This window comes from Paramisgurnus dabryanus, chromosome 12 (genome assembly GCF_030506205.2).
Source record: "Paramisgurnus dabryanus chromosome 12, PD_genome_1.1, whole genome shotgun sequence".
NCBI lineage: Eukaryota > Metazoa > Chordata > Actinopteri > Cypriniformes > Cobitidae > Paramisgurnus > Paramisgurnus dabryanus.
The window spans coordinates 31,860,349-31,879,393 of record NC_133348.1 but is presented as its reverse complement, the minus strand read 5'-3'; the positions used below and the strand labels follow the sequence as shown (position 1 = coordinate 31,879,393).

The window sequence follows — 19,045 nt, the reverse complement described above, 5'->3', positions numbered from 1 at the left end:
TTATTTTATTATTTTAAATTTTTTTTAACTGAATGACTTGGACAAACAAGCAATTCAAGCCCATAATAGATATTTAAAAAAAAATTAACTGAATGACTTGGACAAACAAGCAATTCAAGCCCATAATAGATGGAAATTTCTTTAACATCGTTAAATCACCCCAGGGTGACATCTTAAGAAATTACTGAAAAACAAGAGTATATTCCAAATTCTAAACAAAGGGTGGCTGCATTTAACAAGCTAAAATAAATATAGGATGTTTTAGTCGCTAATAATTCCCATATGTTGTATAAATGTGACCCGGCCTGTGAAAACCCAGCAAAGTCTACTGAATCTACTGTTTCCTACATAAAATCATCCTACACAATGCAAAGAACATTCTGTGAAAATATAATCTTTACATTTTTAATATTGACTGAGTAAGGTCACGCCAAAGACTGAACTCAGTGTTAAATCAGTAAATTCAAACTTTGATGATCTCATCGTAGCCTGGATTTCATATACAAGGTCACATATTTATGCATCTTAGAAATATATAAATAATCAAGTGCATGTACATAACAAAAAATTAAAATCATAAGACATTCTCTTCAGGTCTTCTGCCTTTGTTTCCTGCCCTCTTCTCTGTAAGCAGCGCCTTTAAACCTTAGAGGTTCCTCTTTATTGCCTTTGTTTCCTGTCCCGATCTATGTCAGCCCCACCTTTGAAAGATCTGCACACCACTTCTTAGAGGTCCCTTTTTGTTGCTTAAGGATCACCTAAATGGAAACATAAAAATGTGAAAATATGCTCAATTAAAATTTTGGATTTGTAAATTTAAGTGCCATCCAACATCTGGCATTCCTGAATGTGTCAGGCTGTGCTAAATAAACAATTCTTCTTTGCATTCTCAGTTATACTTAAAAAGGGTGCTATAGGAGGAATTAGTGCAAATGTTTTAAAAATGATACATTTTATTGTTAGAGATATCTGAATGTACCTGTCACCCGCTTGCTTACCACCAAACTGTGTTGAGCAAGTGCTTGCATCTGTGTTCATGTACTCGAGTAAAGTATATTTCTGGCCTTTAAAGAGTAACTAAACCCTAAACCAACTTTTTTTAGTTAATGATCTGTAAGAATGATGCTTTATTAGTGCTGTTCATTGATTTTAGTAAGTTTTTTGACATTTGGATATAAAGTGTTTCAATAATGCAATATATGGTGTAAAAACGTCTGAGTGCTGCCCTCTTCAGGTTGAACGGTGGCTACTGCAGTTGAATTTTCCCATTGGATATTGGGTCCAAAAAATGACTCGTGACGTAAGCAGGTTCAAGCTCACCACGCCCTTGTTACGATCTCACTACACACTTGATATGAGCTTAGTTCATCCCCTCTATCTCCGTTGGGATCTGCCCACTTTTCTTGCATTTTTCAAATATTGCCAGTGGGTGGAGTCAGGCTCTGACCAGGGGTTTAGTTACTCTTTAAACACATTTACACTACACTTTAAACATGTTAACTGAGCATAAGCATGTACCCAATTTTCCCCAAACCTGCCCCATTTTGGTTTGTTTTCTTGGGGTCTGTGATTTTTAGATCATCTATTGGTCACATAAAATGTCATGTGAATTTGCAGGTAAAAGGTAAACAAATACTCACACTATCCAAACCAAGCTACACCTGAACAGTATTAGCTCCAAAGACTGGTTTGTTTAACTAGTGTGATTGCACCGCACCAAGCTCAGGTTAATCGTGGATGTCTGTGCGGCAAAAGCGATAGATCGACTGAGTAATATGATATAATGAAAGTGTTGTGTCATTGCATTAAAAAGGACTCAAAATATTTAGTTTAGCATTACAATGGGCTTCAGTCTTGAGAGAGCATGCTTCATGTTTTCTTCAAAACAATCCCATCTTAATGATGAAAGCATGCTCGGATTGATAAAAGTAAAGTGTGAGTGCATACAAGTGATAGAGGAAGGACAGTTGCTCTTGAGCACGGTTCGGTCAGTTTAAATATAACATGAGTGCGCCCTTCTTCAATGCATTGTGTCCAACAGATGCCTAGTAGCAAAGGTTGTCTCACCTGTGGGCAACAACACTTCAGTCAGTCCTAGAACAGAAATGTTCATTTGTAAGTAGAAATGATAAATGGACCCAGATTTGTTCCAGATGGTATTAAATTAAATAACATGGCCTGCTTTGTCTAAGACACAGGAGAAACTGCACCGTTAAATAAAATAAATGTAAAAAAAGTAGAGTTATCTGAACAAAGTCATCTTGTTGCTTTGAGGTCTTTTTTCTGTTTTTGTTTATTTTTCATTAAGTGTTTCTGATTGTTAACAGCACGCATCATTATTAATGTTCAATCATCACTTTATTCATTACTTCATTATTTTATTTATGTTTAACACTGATTCAGTGTCACTTTATACACTTGTGTTGTAATGTTCACTCAAATAGACACTGAACAGTGTTCATTTAACACCAGGTAATTGAATTCAATCAAAGCAACAAGATGACTGTCTGATGACTCGAATAAAAACTTACTGATGATTTACTCCCCATCATGTCATCCAAGATGTTTATCTTTTACTTTTTTCACCCGAACACAATCAGTTTTATTTAGGGATGCACCGAATGTTTGGCAACCGAAATTATTTGTCTGAAAATAGCAAAAAACTAATTTTCTGTGTTCACCGAACAAGTAAAAAGGCAGAATACATTTTACCGAACAATGAGGTCTTTGATGAAGCAATCAAATAGCAGCATGTGGAGAGTTGGAGACGCGCAAATTTAGCAAACATGTTGGTAAGCATTTTTAAGTGTCAAAGAAAGATATGAAAACATACAGCACTACACGTTTCATTTGTCATTTAAAATCAAGACATCCTAAACACCATGCAGCATATGAGAAAGACACGGCAGCGGCGATCCTGGGTATTTGTCTGCTGAATGCACAAGCACGGAGAACGAGAGACTTTAGCTCATCATGTCATAGAAGACGAAGAGCGTCAGCAGTATGTAATAAAAACAAAGTCCTAAAATGACAAACACGCTTATATTAAACTTATGTTAATTTCTGTGTTTTTCTTGCTTTATAATGGCATTGACCAAGATCAATGTTTTTCAAAACTCAAAAGTATATAAATTCATCATTTAAGTACTCAATACATAACCCAGGGGGTCTTCTGAAGCAAAACAATAAGTTTGTGAGAAAAAAATATTCAAATATAGAGCTTTGTGATAGTTAGGAGACATGTTTATGTAAACAGACAATTAAAATATGGCGGCAATCGCATTGGATGTCTCGTATCTTATTACTAGTCTTTATATGAATTGTGATGAAACACAGTCATGACTCATGAGAACCCATGTGATTTGACGTGCCGCCATATTTAGTTGTTATTGTTTGTTTACATTTCATATGCATCGTAACTCGCTTAAAATATGAAGTTTTTCTCACAAGCCTATACATTTATACCAGAAGACCCACTGGGTTATATATGAATCACTTTAACGATGGATGCCTGCACTTTTGGAGCTTTCAAATATTGATGCCCAGTCAATGCCATTATTAAGCATTGAAGAGCCAGGACAGCATTTAATATTTCTTGTGTTTGGCTGAAGAAAGAAATACAAATATCTTGGATGAAGTGGGGTTGAGTAAATAATTCTTCAAAGGAAAAGTTTACCTAAAATTTACAATTTTATCATTTACTCCCCCTCATGTTGTTCTAAACCTGCCAGAGTTTCTTTATTCTGGTGAATACAAAGTAAGATATTTTGATAAATGATTGCAATCACACAGTTGACCGTAAAAATTCACCTCCATAACAGGAAAAAGAAATCTTATGGAAGTGAATGAGCAGATGTGTACTTACAATCATTTATCAGAATATCTTGTTTTGTGTTCATCACAATAAAGAAACTCATTAACATGTGTGATCACTAAAGCACAATGAAAGACATGTAAAGCAATCTTACCTTGAAATTTAATTTGACTGGAGGACTGATGAAAATCTCATGAATGAGAAAGATAAAATAGTATATAACCCACAAATGTTAAGCACAACATTGCGGAATAGTGCTTAGTGTAAATTCAATTAACATTATTTGTATAGTGCAGTGGTTCTCAACGTTATTCCTGGAGGCCCACTGCTCTGCACATTTTGTATGTCTCCCTTATTAAACACACCTGATTCAAATCATCAGCTCATTAGTAGAGATCTCTATGAACTGAACTGATTGTGTCAGATGAGAGAAACATACAAAATGTGCAGAGCAGTGGGCCTCCAGGAACGGAGTTGAGAACCTACATATGTCTACATATGTCACAAAACAGGCGAAATCCACTGATCTATATAAATGACTGGATTGCGCATAGAAAGCTTAACCCAACAGCGTGAGGCGAAGCCAGCGCAGAGTTCGAGCGGCCATCTTGGTATCCCCAACCGGCAGAGGGCGTCATTGACTTCCATTCAAAATCATGATCTAATTGTTAATTCTGGTGTTATTTGCAATGTTTATGTTTTAATCTGGCAGGATGATGGATTTATAAAAAACGTTAAGATGAGTGTGTCTGCTGCATTCTGTTAATGACACGGGTATAAATAAAGTTTTTTGACATTAAGCTGCACGGTCAGCGTTATTTCTCTGAATAAGTTTAGGTAACTTGTAAAGATAACATAATTACAAAACCAGCAAATTATTGCATGCACATACGGTACAAAGCATGATTATTTATTTCGATTTCAGAATGAGCATGTTGTTATTAATACTAAATATGCTGCGGTCTGTCTGCGGATCTGATACTGCAATAAAGATAAATGTATAATAACTGTTTAAAAAGCTAAATGTCCAACTTTCAGTAAATAACTATGTATGTGCTTAGGACGTTTGCATTGTAAAAATGTACAGGAAGACTTCAGATATAAAATCAGAGACTAGTAAAGTAATGTTTTATCATTAAAATCTGATAACATCCATTGATTTAATAGAATGTTTGGGTATACCAACATGGCGGCGCGGTGGCTTCGTAATTGTAACGTCATGTGCAATCCAGTCATTTATAAAGATCAGTGGCGAAATCTGAACAACCTAATTTTTCACATGCTTGCAGAGAATGGTTCATCAAAACTAAGTTACTGGGTTGATCTTTTTCACATTTTCAAGGTTGATAGAAGCACTGGGGACCCTATTGTAGCACTTAAACATGGAAAAAGTCCCTTACATGTCCTTGTCATTATAGGGAAAGCGGTCCTGACACAAATATCCTCACCAAAGGAGATGTACGGTGTACTGCCTCGACTAAACTTATGGAATCCCTCTTTAGGATCTCCGACTGCTGGACTTCTCAATGCTTTTGTCAGTCTTCATTATCCAGGCGCCTGCGCAGAAACAGAGAGAACAAAAGCACCAGGGAAGCAGTGAGTGTGCGTCTTACCTACACCTGATGTAGCGTGTACATGCCAAACGATGGAGTCCCCGGTGATCCCAACAGAGCATCCGGTCTCATTAAGGGGGGAGAAACGGTTATGAGTAGGGATCTCGTGGGGGGAGAGTCCTGACTCGTGTCTTCCACTGTCGGTGTGCTGGCATTTGTGTGAAGCTCATCTGGATAGTCCGCATCCTAGATGTACATGTCCTTAACAGAGAAACAGACGGAGTTGAGGTAGCAGAGGGTACGCAGCACTCTATGGCCTTTCTTATAAAAAAAAACTAATATGGACAGGATGGTTAAGATCAAAAACACTTTTAAGGTTAAAGTCAAACTCTAAAAATGTCTGTAACAGCTGGGTAAAAACAACTTTTTTTGCAAACAAGCAAAAGTAGGTAAAAGACATAACAATTAAATATTACTGATAAAAATGTTTAAACAGCTAAGGAAAAATGATTACTGGCAAATTAATCTATAAACATTTCCAAATCATAAACGGTGGTACAGAAAGATGAATATATCACAAAAGTGACTGGAAAGCAGAGAAAAGGGGAGGACACCACAAATGATGTCCAGTTACACTCACTAAAAATGTCTTGAGGTGTCTGTCAGTGAAATACTTACACAGCAGTGTCAATGACCTGTGTAAACACAAGAAAACAGGAAACATATATGAGTGAAATAATAGCTAAGGAAAAATCCAAGAAATGTTTTGAGTCATTTCCAGCCCTTGATGCTGTTAAAATCCACAGTACAATGACTATGATATGAAACACTTGTTCATTAGATCCCTGTACATTTCATAAATCTGACAGGATTGAAAATTAAAATAATTTTCTTAATTCATTCATGTAAATTAATGTAAATCAGATTGCACTGTGCATAACAAAATGGTTGTCATAGAATCTGGTAACTAAACAGTAACAGTAACTAAAACTGCCAGCAGGCTATATATATATATATATATATATATATATCACACACACAATGAGTGCGTTTAAAATGAAAAGTTACCTCAGACAAGATATTTGCAAGAGCTTTTCTAACAAGCGGGCTGACCAACTGACTATAATATTATATTTATCATTTAAACAGCAAACAAACAATCATAATGAAATAAAACAAACAACTAAAATTACTTATTATTACAATTAAAATATATACGCCCAGTGCTCCGTCATGCAAGTCAACCGATCCGCACACTTTGGGAGCTAAAGCATATATATCCAATACAAAAGTAATCCCCCATAACTCCGTGTGACATATTGACGTCTTGTGAAGCAAATCAATCAGTTTTTGCAAGAAACTGAACGTTATTTACAACACTATTAGCGTGAATGCCAAAGCAAGAAGCGCCCTTTGAGCGTGATTTTTTTTCCCAAACCAGTTAAGCGCAAACCACGCCCCCTTACGTTAAAACCCCACCCCGCAGCCATGACTCTCTCCTCTGCTTCGATTTCATTGGTCAGCTACATCACAGCGCTCATTCCACGCACAGTTAAACTTATATTATTGTAAATATCCAAAATACAAAATGGATACACGCGCATACAAAATGAAACGGTGCAAACAGTTTAAATGGGTGCATAAAACAACGCATTTATATGCTATAAAAAGAAACAGAAGAGGAGCTTAACACTGAGAAAACTGCATTTGTGTACTGTACAAAAGAAAAATATTCATACACAATAAATATTCTGAAAAGTATCCTGACCTTATCAGAGTCTTGAAAATAGTCAACAAGAAAATACATTCAAAAATATTTGAAAATAATAGTTTTGTTTTCAGTCATTTTCATTTCATTTTCAATCAAAGAGTTATGTTTTGTCCTTGTATTTTTTTAACATTATGCAGGTAAAGTTTGACTAAATTGTGAGCCTCTTAAATGTGAGTAATGTGAGCGTAAATTTATTTAACTTAAATCATTGTTAAAATTTGGATATGAGAGTTAATATAGCGCTGTAAACAATAGTACCTTATTATAATGCAGTCTAAGTCTAGAATTTAAAGACATCAGATGGGTTCAATTTAAATTTAAAGCGACACTGCAAAGACCAGTCAGCATAGGCCTATGTCATCCATGTACCCCAGTAACTCGAAAGCACACCTTTATTTGCACTAATGTAATGACTACTACTCATATAAAAACATTTTTATTAAATGGATAAAACACAAAACTGCCATTGTACACAAAGACACTTTTACATACAACAGCTATCAAAAATGTATTGCACAGAGAAAATGTAATTTCACGCATCCTTTACTGTAAACAAGAGTCCGAATATGGTTTTAATATGGCTTTATAACCTGAAAGCATTCATTCATAGAATTCATTAATAATACTGTATTTGCATTAACTAATCTACTAATTAACATTTTAAAACATTCAGGAGGAACAAATTAGAAACACTTAACCCATCAACACAAATTCCACATACAAATATTATTCTAGTGTTGATGTGAGTAATTCATTGCCACAGATTCTGACAATCTGTGGCGAACCCTTACAGCCCTTTTCCCCCCATTTCCTGCATGTCTGCTGTAGTCATGCTCTGAACCAGAAAAAATTTTTCTGGGTCGTCCAGCTGTCAAACGCCGCTTAGAACCAAACTTATTTGTTCTTCGGGCCACTGCTGTTGGCTGACAGCCAATAATAGGTCCTGGTCGTCTAGCAGCTCGTCTTAATGCTGCTGCACGCTTTGACACTGACATTCCTTTACCAAAACAGCAAAATGCAGAGATCAGTTGGCTCGGGTTGTGCTGCATCTTTTCAAGCTGCTTGGCCATTGTGTTCATGGCATCACTGTAGTCAGAGGTTTCAGACAGTTCACCGAGCAGTCTTAGCATCCTTCTTACAGGAGACTGAGGTATAGATGCTGGTTATTGAGACAACAATAAAAACAAAAGTAAGTAAAGATACTGATTAATGACAAACAATAAAAACAATTAAATAGTTTTATGAATGTTATGATATTTGGTGGTTTTGGCAGCACTTATCAAAAGGTTGAATAATCCTAATATAGTCACAATTGTATTCTAAGGGATCTAAAATGAAATCTATAGAAAACTAATGAAAATACAGAACATTTTCTGAGGGGTACAATCTATAAATCACATAAACCACTGGGACACAAATAAAACCCAGTATAAAATGTGTTTTCTAATAGTTTTAGACTTTTTATAAAGAAATAAATGGTGTATAATTTAGAACAGCTTGTGTATAGCTTATGTACAATCATGAGATCCTCTCAAAATATACGGTTAAGTAAAAATACCTAATGGCAGTTCCTTAGCATTTACAAAGTTTCAAGACTTTCTGAGGATGTTAAGGGGACACCACGCCAAAAGGTAAAAAAAATCTGTCATCATTTAAATGTTATTCTAAAACATCGAGTTTCTTTATTCTGTTAAACACAAAACAAGATATTTTGATAATAAGACTAAAAAGACTTTATTCAACAGAATATTAAAGGTTTAGAACAACATATGGAGAAGTACATTGTGGCTTAATTTCTCTTAAATGTGATTCAAGAGATTTATGGACTCACCACTTTTTGAATTACTCTGCACACAGGGTAGGTTGGAGTTTGAGCCTTCTGGAGTAGGTGAAACTGGGGGTAATTGTGCAGAGCCGAAGGTAGACACGGCCAGCTGATGGTCTACTGTTCATAACAAACACAGATAAAATATAATGTTGAAATATGGTCTTTCTGAACAATATACATCCAATAGAAAGATAAAAAGAGTAAATAAAAAACAGCACCATCCTTTCTTTTATACTTACCATCATCTTGAGCACTAAGATAGTACTGATGATCAGTATTGCAGGTTTCTTGTCTTGGAGGCACATCTGTAACAATCGAATACTAATGCCACACTGCTACACAAGTTTTGTTAAGAATTAAACATGTATAATAAAGGTACTTGCTTGTATCTCTCACTTAAACTTACCTGGAGCTAATGTGCTTGACATAGGCATTTTTTGCCGTAAAGGACTCAGGAAGTCAAGAGAAACTGAGGCTGTGAAAATGATGAACAAGACATATTTGTTCAAATATCTTAAGAAGGTGCAGTAGCATTTCAATAGAGTGTCAGTCCATGTGTGACAACCTAGGCTGCAAAGAAATTATTACCTTTTGTTATTTTCAGCAGATCAGCCCTCATTTCAGCTGTTGTGGGGAGAAAGTTGATAGAGGTGATGTTGTAATTTTGCACTATTGCTGCTTGGTGTTTACATGGTGCCCCGCTATGGCCAGCTGGGCATGTGCAGAGCTCCAACTCCATGTCCACGGTATAAGTGTGTCCTGATGTGGAGGATTTCACCTGAAACTTCTTCTCTCCAACCTAACAGTGACAAAGACATAAAATAGACACTGAATGTTTCTATATTCTAAGAATTCAAAGAACAGACTTGCATTCTTGTAGAGAATGGTCATGCCAGACTAGCTTTTAAGAACAAACTGAGAAGGACACAAAACACATTGAGTTGCAATGTGACCTTGTTGTTCAACTGACCATCGCAGTAAATTGTAAGTAATCGGACAACATCATCTGATCCCAAAAATAACATTCAGCTTTTATGCATTCTGGCGTTATAACTTATAACAACATTTCATTATTGTTTTTTATTTTCATTGTCGTTATTAAACGAAGGTGTATTGTGTATTTGTAAAAATAAACAAACAGTAAATAAAAGTACTAAGAAACAAAACACTCCAACGATTTCCGTATGATTCTTATTCAAATGTATACATTACCTGAGAAATATCAGATGGTTTAATATTACTTTCTGTAGCAAGGAATCTTGACCGGTGAAATGCCTCCCAATGGCCAAGTGCGATGTCTGTCACACGTGCTTCATAGTACATCTCTAGTCGGGTGGTGAAAAGGTTGAATAATTGAGGAAGGTTGAATGCTTTCGTCCTTTGAAGTATTTTGTCTTTCAATACACGCATTGCAGCTTCCACATAGTTATTTGTTTGATTGCCACGTGTTGGCAAGTCCCTCCTGTAGCAGAGAGCCCAACTTTCGCGTCGACTATAAAGACTCTGTAAATAAGTCAAGAACTTCTTGTTTCTGTAAAGATAAAATAAAAACAATACAGGAAAACCCTCTAAAAACCCTCATCCAAGGCATTTGGATGCTAATCATACCAGAAGAACTTGTAAAATATTTAAGCTACCTCTGCCTATCTACTTTTTTCCCTACCTGGTGGTCAAAGGGTTGTCAAGAGCTTGCTGATAGAGTAATTCAACTGTACTCATCTCCCTGGCATAAAGCATGTCTTTGACTATGCTGAACAGTGTTTGTCTGTCCTTCATCTCAACCCCTGTGTTCTTTGTTCCACAACCACCTCCACACAGCTTGAAGAAGATGAAATATGCAGAGCAGCTGTTTGGCTTCAGGAAAGACCTGGGCTATAGCTCCCTTTTCTGCCTTTGAGTCATCTGTAAGAAACACACAAGGGCCTGCCTCACCTCGCCCTCCAAAGGCATCATTCTTCAGTAAGGACTTCAGCAGCTCCAATCCCTCACTAATTGTTCTCTCATCTTCTGACTGGGTTATAACTATACCAAGAGGAAGACCACCTGCACAGGTGTGTGTAAGAAGGAGAAACACCCTGCAGTTCTCACGGTCCATGTTACCAGATGAATCCATAAAACACATTTCTCCACTATTGGAAAGGCGGTGTGTTCGTTTCATCAAGGGGGAACAAATGGCTACAAGTGGTGTTCCTGCTGAGGACATACTAAGCTTAGCACAGGTGTCATCACATGATGCATTGTAGGATTCTACCTGCCTTTCCAAAGCTACAAGCATTCCCTCCCCACTCTGCTCTCCAAACTCCTGTTTATTCACCTTCTGATACAGTCTGCAAATGAAATTGATTGTTTGACTACTTTTGTCTGTTAAAGCTTCTAATTTGTTTTATAGGCCTAGTAAAATTTTACCTGTTGCAAAACTGAAGGTCTGGGCAAAGGGTACGGTTGGCTGAGGCATATACATATTTGTTTCCATGCTCAGCCAGCAGGTCACTTTTAAGTACAGCCAGAGCTGAGGTTGGGTTGTGCCCAATCTCAAACAACTGAGTCAGGGTCTCAATTGCCTTTACTCCCACATCCCTGTGCCTCAGTGCCTCCGCAACAAAGATGTTATGATTATGTACATTGTACAAACGCACAGAGGTTGGGTAGGTGGGTATATGGGGATCTTTGCTCCTGAAAAATAAAAACAAATCACATAAAGGTCTGACAAAAGCCCTTCATTATTCTATCTTCAAATTTTAACTCACCTACTAGATGCTCCCCTTGTGTCTACAGTATTTACCAGAGTGCAAACCATTTTTGCCCCACATTGTGTATTTTTTGACAGCCGTCTTTGATTAGCCATGCCTGATCGGACACAAACATTATGCTGGCACCTATAATGAGCCTATAGATAGATAGATATAGAACAAGAATGACCAAATATACAGAATTGTGGACAAATGTTAGGCATGTTAGATTTTTAATTTATACATTTTTCATAAGTGGTTTATTACTATTTATTACTACTTATTACTATTACTAGTTTATTACTATGAAAACTTCACATTGTGATAGATTTCTTCTTATAATAATAACAGTTAATAATAGTCTTAAAATTTGGGGTAAAGAATATATAAATAAACTGATTTGATATTACCTTATAAAGCACACGTTGTCCCTTACTTGGTTTGGTCACTGCCACTCTCCAACTCACTCCTGATGACTCACTAAGCTTTTTCACCCATTCCTTAACCTCACAAATTTCTTTCAGTGCAATTCTGAGTGATACCTCAAAACTTTTGTGGTCCAAGTTTGATGTGCCTTGTGTAGCGTAGGTGCAGAAATGATAATTATACCCAGAAGGTAACCAGTCCTGTAAAAATAAAAATTACCAGAGAAATCATACTCATGTTTTCTGTTTAAGATTAGAGAAATATACATGTAACAATATAATGAACCATTTTCCTAAACTTTTGATGATATGGAATAGCAGTCTAGAGACATCAAAAATATATCATGAATATCATAATTTATACTCATGTTTTCTGTTTTAGATTAGAGAAATATACATGTGTTATGAATGTTATACAAAAGGACACATGTTTTAGAACCTTAATAATATAGTAATACCCAAATGTTAACATCCGAGATCAGTATGTTAAAACTTTAGGTAAAAACTTTTCATAAAAAGGCTGACATTTGCATGAAATTGGCCATAACATTTAATTAATTGAAAATGTTAACCTTCAGGTGTGAGGCTTGGTCTTCATTACAGCCAGAACAAGCGTAATCCGCTGCAGGGGATATAAATAGGATACGATAAACATTAAGTTAAAATAATAATAAAAAAACTTTCACTGAAACCTCCTAATTGTTATTTATGATGATAATTAAATTCTATATAAAAAACAATCAGGCGGCTTATCTTACCGTTTGTCAGCGCCAAATTCGGATCCATAATATATATACAGCCTTGCCTTAAGGAGACGTCTGAACCGCTTAGGTGACTACGTAACACATTTGACCAATGAAATCGAAGCAGAGGCGAGAGTCACGGCTGCGGGTGGGATTTTAACGTAAGGGGGCGTGGTTTGCGCTTAACTGGTTTGGGAAAAAAAATCACGCGCGCTGCGAGGCGATCTCTTGCACTGGTGGCGTTTGGTGGCTGTTTGCTATGGATGTTGGTCTCTCTGCGCCACCTATAGAGCGGGAGCATGAAGCGCACTTCCTTCTTGGCAAAAACTCTGCATTAACGCTGTAAAATATTATATATTATATAAATATTATATATCATATATTTCTCCCTCTTTTCCTACCTTTTCCCACTTTCTCTTGTATTGCATATAAATGTCTTCCTCTACTCTCATTATCCCAATATTGTTGCCACTTTTCAATCATTTTCTCTTTTATTACTGATTTTATTTCTTTTATACTATGTGGTATCTCAATTTCTATCATCTCATCATCTACTGCTTGCTTAGCTAACTTATCTGCTTCTTCATTAACTTTAATTCCTACATGTGCTGGTACCCACATAAACTGTACTTCTATCTTACTTTGCCTCAACTCGTAAAGAGTTTGAAAAATTTCCATGATTAAATCTTGCCTTGATTCTGATTTTTTATTTTCAATACTGACTATTGCTGAATATGAATCTGAACATATTACTGCATTTTTTATTTCCCTTTCCTTAACTACTTGCACTGCTAACCATAGATATGTATATAAAGGCTAGATGGCTCAAGGCGGAGTCAGCTGTGTCGTCACTTGGCGGCCATCTTAGGTCAGTGCTGCCATAGTGCTGCTCCCTGCTGCTGTGGACGGAAGGTGAGTGACATATGCCAACTAAAATGCTCGTAACTTGCTGAATTCTTGACGGATTTACAAACGTTATTAACGTGGCTATAATTATGGATGCTTTAACATGTTTCATGAATTTTTTATTTATTTTTAGTATACGTATTCAGTGTCATAGGTACATCTTTGACGTTTATAACAAACCAATCCGTTTGAAAATCGGTAAAAAATTAAGCAAGTTATGGTCATTTAAAAGTACCTGCATCATTAAAACTCAATGCTACGAGTGAGCGAGCGCCCTGTCCTAAGATGGCCGCCAAAATGCGGACGTTCCACTCAATTGGCCATCAGCGCGGACGAGCCATCTAGCCTTTATATACATATCTATGCTGCTAACCACCTGTGCAGCATTTCTTCTTTACCCATTTTATACATTTCCCAAACTCAATGCTCCACCTAGTGTACAAAATAAGAATAACACCATATATGGCTCTTTTTTTTACCATATATGGCTCTTTTTTTTTACCATATATGGCTCTTACACCAAAGCTTACACTCAGAATAACGTCACTTCCGACTGCTGTTCTGACAAGCAATGGCCAGCTGCCTATATTAACTAGTTCATCGTTTACACATTTGGAAATCTCGGCCCGGTTTTTCAAAAGGTTTAATCTGGATAAAATTGATCCGGATTTAGTAATCCTTTTTTTGTGATCCGTGATCACGTAATCCATCTTACTTTTGATTCAGTTTTTCAAAGCAAGATCAGATTGGATCAATCTGATCTGGATAGGAACTTTTCAGGATCACCAAATCTGGATAACCAGTGCTCAAACAGGATAGGAAATCACAATGTAGAACTACAAATATGTAAAGAGCAACAAGTAGAATAGTCAGTGTGGGGTCAATATGAGTTTATTTTTATTTGAAATGAAAACACACACATTTAAAAAATAAAAAAACAAGAAAAACCCCACCCTATCCTCTTCCAGCAGTCAGCTCATCTGAGACTTAAAACACAAACACTGAATGAATATATATATATATATATATATATATATATATATATATATATATATATATATATATATATATATATATATATATGTATGTCTGAAAAACCCAAACTAAAGGTTTGATCCGGATCAAAACCAAGATTGGATTACGTGATCTAATCCGATAGTGTAATCTGTTTTTTCTTTTGAAAAACCCATTTTCAAGATTTGATTCAATCCGTTATCCAAAATCCTAGTGGATTACTTTTGAAAAACTGGGCCCTCATGTTTTGCTATCCAGGATCAGGTAAACCATCTCACATTTGTCCATGGGCCAGTTGTTCAAAAGTAATCCATTTGGATTCAGCTATTGATTAGATCAAAATTTTAAAATAGGGTGTTAAAAAAAAAAGGATTCTGAATTTGGATTGGATCACAGAATCGAATCTAGGGTTTGATCTGGATCAAATCGTCACTTTGTGCTGGTAAAAATTTTTTTGTAAGATTGGGATTTGTTTGATCCCAAAAAGTAGGATTATTCTGATGCCATCAGAAGGGAGGAACAAAAATGTAATAAAACCTCTAATAAACTTTTACTAAAACTTATAAACCTATAGTTAATCTACGATACTAGATTATGTAATATTTATAAATGTATCATTTGTTTGTTGAAAGTTTGTTCAGTTCAATCCTTACTGATAATCCCTCATACAGCAGACACTAGCTAACCAAAAATATTTAACATTTAATTTTAACAAAAGTAATCCTTAACTTTAACTGTCATTTGGCACTGTATAGTATTTTCATTAAAATCACAATCACCAGAAACCAAATAGTCAAAAGTATTAACAACCACCATTTCTACAAATGTAAACTACCAACATTTAGCTTCTTTATCACTTTAAATGCATGTGTTTGTGTATAATCTTTTAAGAACAGACTAAATGTCTAATTGAAATAAGGGAAAGTTGTGTTGTTTTGTTGTCTCTTTAAGTAAAAAACATCTTGTGACCCCATACCGACTAAACTATCTGCTGTTTCTCACATTGCTAATAGTTAACATTGACATGTGATCCTATTTAATCCAGGTTTGCTAATCTGAAAAAGTGTTTATCTGGATTAGGGTAATCCAATCCAAATTTGCTTTAAAAAACTAGGACAAAAGTGAGATGGTTTACCTGGATAGCAAAACTTGGGATTTACAAATAACTTTTTGAACAACTGCTGCTGGCCACTGGTTTTCAAAGCAAAATTAGATTGGATCACCCTGATCCAGATACACACTTTTTCAGATTAGCAAATCTGGATTACTAGTGTTGTAAATGGGATCACATGTCAATGTTGATATTAACTACACTCTAAAAAATACTTTGCTGCCTTAAATTTTTTTTTAAATTAACTAAGATTTACAAGTCATGTCAACAGAGATGAGTTGTCACAACTTATAAAATATAGTTGAGAAAAGTCAACTTAATTTTATAAATTATAACAACTCACCTGTAGTTATAACAACTCATCTCTAGTCAAGATAAATAATAGTAAGTTGAAATGACTTGTAAATCTGAGTTGATTCAACAAAAAATTTGAAGGCAGCAAAGGATTTTTTACAGTTTAGCCTATGTAAAAACAGCAGGTAGTTTGAGAAGCCCCTATCTGCAGCCTGCAGATTTGGGCGGGAATGCACCTGGGACAGGCCCACCCACACTGCTTCTCATTGGTTAGTGGCGTGAAGTCATGACGTCAATTATAGCAAGTTTTCATTTCCGATGTTTATCGCTGCATGGTGAGTACAAGCTCCTGTTTTTGTTCTATTTTATTTACAATTTTTAATTTTGAAGTGGCGTTTAGTGTGATGTTAAAATAACTAGGACCGCGCGTGTGTGTCCTGAATGCGTTTTATTCCGACAAGGAGGTTCAGGGCTATTGCTCATTTGATTGTTTTTTTAATGATGGAGGGGAACTTCAGGCTGTGTAGATTGTGTGTGTACGGTTAATGTACGTGATTATCTGTATGTGTGTATTATGTCTTTTAAACAATTATTTTTGTTTTGAAATAAAAGTTATCACTGGTATGGGTTTGGTGTTTTTGAGTGGCATGCATACTATGGGATACAGAGATTGACAATGTACTGTATGTAGTTTAACTTCTTTATAGGCATAAATGTTTAGTAATAGCCTATATTAAGCACAAAAATAAACAAGAACTATTAGAGGAGTGATTAAAATACGAAATATATAAGGTGCCATTAATGTTTACGGTAATTTTGTAATTACACAATTAAGTGCAACATAATGTGAAAAACTTTTAAAATCTACACAGATATTACACAATACTCTGAAATTCCTTAAAAGTTCACATTAGATCAGGCATAATTGAAACTATATGCTCTACTCCATTATTACTTTATACTTTTCTTTAATAATAAATCGTTTTATTAAAGTATTATTTCATAACGTCAGCGCGATGTAACGCACATTTTAAAGATCGCACAGTTTTCAACCGGATTTCCTGTTTATCGCGGCGTCGACGTCATTACTGTGCTACTAACCAATGATACGCGTTATGGGAGGGGCTGCCTGTTCAGGTCCTCCCTAGGGTCATCCACGCCCCGATCTGCAAGCTGCAGTCAGGTGTACTTGGGTAGTTTGGGGTTACGAAGTGTTTTTACTTGAAGGGGTAATAAAACAACACAACTTTCCCTTACTTTATTTCAATTCAACATTCAGTCTGTTCTTCTGACCTAAAAGAACCCCAAACAAATATATATTATACATTTGCAGCTGATAAATATATAAAATAAAATGTCAGAGTTTAGGATAGTTGTGTGTCCACTGACAGCCAGTATTGTAGAATAAAGAGACAGACAGTCATTTAAATGTGAAAGAGTGTCCCAGTATATTTAATTCACCCGTTATTTCAAAAAATGTACCAGATTTAACCCCTTCCTCCTCTTCACTGTGATTGGTCATATCTGGCATTTATGGCTGGGGTGACAAAATAATAAACTGTGTGGGTACTTATGAGCATAAATGAATATCACACTATTGAACATTGCATTTCAGGCAGCTACACAGGGGTCAGAACAGCATACCTTCGTCTAATTCAGTCTTTTAAAGTTGTTATGAATCTCAATAACTTAACACTTTACTCTGTATGTTATGCCTTGTGTTGTTGTTATTTTTTGTTTGCAGTAAGCCCGTCTACCTACGTTACTGTTCGCTTCTTCTCTGACAGCTTCAGCACAGGTGATAAAAGCATAACCTTCAGATTAATGAAGTACTCGCACTAAAACATTGCTGTGTTCAAAGTGAGATGCCATGTTCATGAAATGAAAGGGTTGTCTCTCTTCTCATTCAGATCAAAACCTTCAAAAGTTAAAAACACATTGTAAGATTGCATTGAGGCATCCACTAAAGCTTTTAACTAGAGCAAAGCATTATGGGTAGAATTGTTTTATTATTAATCTGAAAATCACCTTTTTTTAGTTGGTTGCTATAAATATTTATTATTTTGTTATTTTCACGAATGACAATATATTCTCATGTCATTGCAGTAGTCAGGGGCGTTTTGTCCCATTAAGCGCACTGAGAGATTTGCATTTTTTTATTTTTGAAGAATGCTCATGTCAATACAGCAAAAGCATATCAACTTTTGAGACAATTTGCAATAACCAGTTGTAATTGGTGTCATTGGCATGAAGCATTGCATGACATGTATTGTTCGAAAGCTGAGAAGATTAGAAGTGAACAGTGAAAATGTTAACTGTACATAAAGCAATAGTATCAAAAGACATTAAATCCTTTTTATGATTCTTTTTGGAGTTTGTAGCTCCATACTCATTGCCTTCATGTATGGATAAAAACAGCATTAGCATTTTCCAACAAACAATAAAAATATATTACTACAGGTTTTATGTTCATGTAACTGTGTATGTGAAAAATGAATGAAATTGGAAACAGTAAAATGTAAAAAATGGAATAAAATTGTATTATTATTATTATTATTTTAATTGAAAATCAACATCAAGTACAAAACACATTTTGCTTAATGCCACATGAACATAAGGTATTATTCACATAATTATTCACATGTTACCAGAGAAGAAAAGAGAAAAAAATGACATAAAATTGAGTACTTTTAAAATATTATATGTTTTCAGAGCTTTTTTGTTTTTTAATTTGTTTTTACTTTTTAATTTGAAATCATTTATAAAATGTGACAGGTTTGGTTTACAAAGGGCCCATTTTGTTTTGTGTATATGATACTTTCCTAATACAATAAATAGCTGTATAATATATTGTTCA

General features: G+C 35.4%; 1 protein-coding gene and 3 long non-coding RNA genes across 5 annotated transcripts; all 4 read right to left on the bottom strand.

Annotated features, from left to right (window-relative positions):
- Positions 1-84: 84 nt before the first annotated feature.
- On the bottom strand, positions 85-3,187 carry LOC135750044 (uncharacterized). Its single transcript, XR_010532563.1, has 2 exons — positions 2,068-3,187; positions 85-758 (listed from the first exon to the last, which is right to left on the bottom strand). It is a non-coding gene; the product is annotated as an uncharacterized lncRNA (long non-coding RNA).
- A 742-nt stretch (positions 3,188-3,929) lies between these two features.
- On the bottom strand, positions 3,930-6,776 carry LOC135750040 (uncharacterized). The gene is made up of 4 exons (XR_010532559.1): positions 6,436-6,776; positions 6,046-6,062; positions 5,263-5,628; positions 3,930-4,004 (listed from the first exon to the last, which is right to left on the bottom strand). It is a non-coding gene; the product is annotated as an uncharacterized lncRNA (long non-coding RNA).
- A 782-nt stretch (positions 6,777-7,558) lies between these two features.
- Positions 7,559-10,735, bottom strand: LOC135750030 (uncharacterized). Of its 2 annotated transcripts, none has more exons than XM_065268790.2 (7): positions 10,630-10,735; positions 10,179-10,497; positions 9,555-9,765; positions 9,373-9,441; positions 9,206-9,271; positions 8,970-9,083; positions 7,559-8,297 (listed from the first exon to the last, which is right to left on the bottom strand). In XM_065268790.2, the coding sequence occupies exons 1-7, from the start codon at positions 10,701-10,703 to the stop codon at positions 7,870-7,872; spliced, it is 1,281 nt and encodes a 426-aa protein (XP_065124862.2). In that variant the 5' UTR covers positions 10,704-10,735; the 3' UTR covers positions 7,559-7,869. The 2 variants fall into 2 exon arrangements, with proteins under 2 accessions (XP_065124862.2, XP_065124863.2); XM_065268791.2 differs by having other exon boundaries at positions 8,970-9,080.
- Positions 10,736-11,383: 648 nt separating this feature from the next.
- On the bottom strand, positions 11,384-12,271 carry LOC135750039 (uncharacterized). Its single transcript, XR_010532558.1, has 3 exons — positions 12,106-12,271; positions 11,714-11,853; positions 11,384-11,639 (listed from the first exon to the last, which is right to left on the bottom strand). It is a non-coding gene; the product is annotated as an uncharacterized lncRNA (long non-coding RNA).
- Between the last annotated feature and the right edge of the window lie 6,774 nt (positions 12,272-19,045).

Excerpts from the sequence above, each read along its gene's own strand:
- LOC135750030 (XM_065268790.2), bottom strand. The coding sequence starts at position 10,703 with ATGCTTTATGCCAGGGAGATGAGTACAGTTGAATTACTCTATCAGCAA. Across the intron at positions 10,498-10,629 it reads GACAACCCTTTGACCACCAG|AAACAAGAAGTTCTTGACTT; the intron begins GTAGGGAAAAAA and ends TTATCTTTACAG. Across the intron at positions 9,084-9,205 it reads TCTTAGTGCTCAAGATGATG|TAGACCATCAGCTGGCCGTG; the intron begins GTAAGTATAAAA and ends TGTTATGAACAG.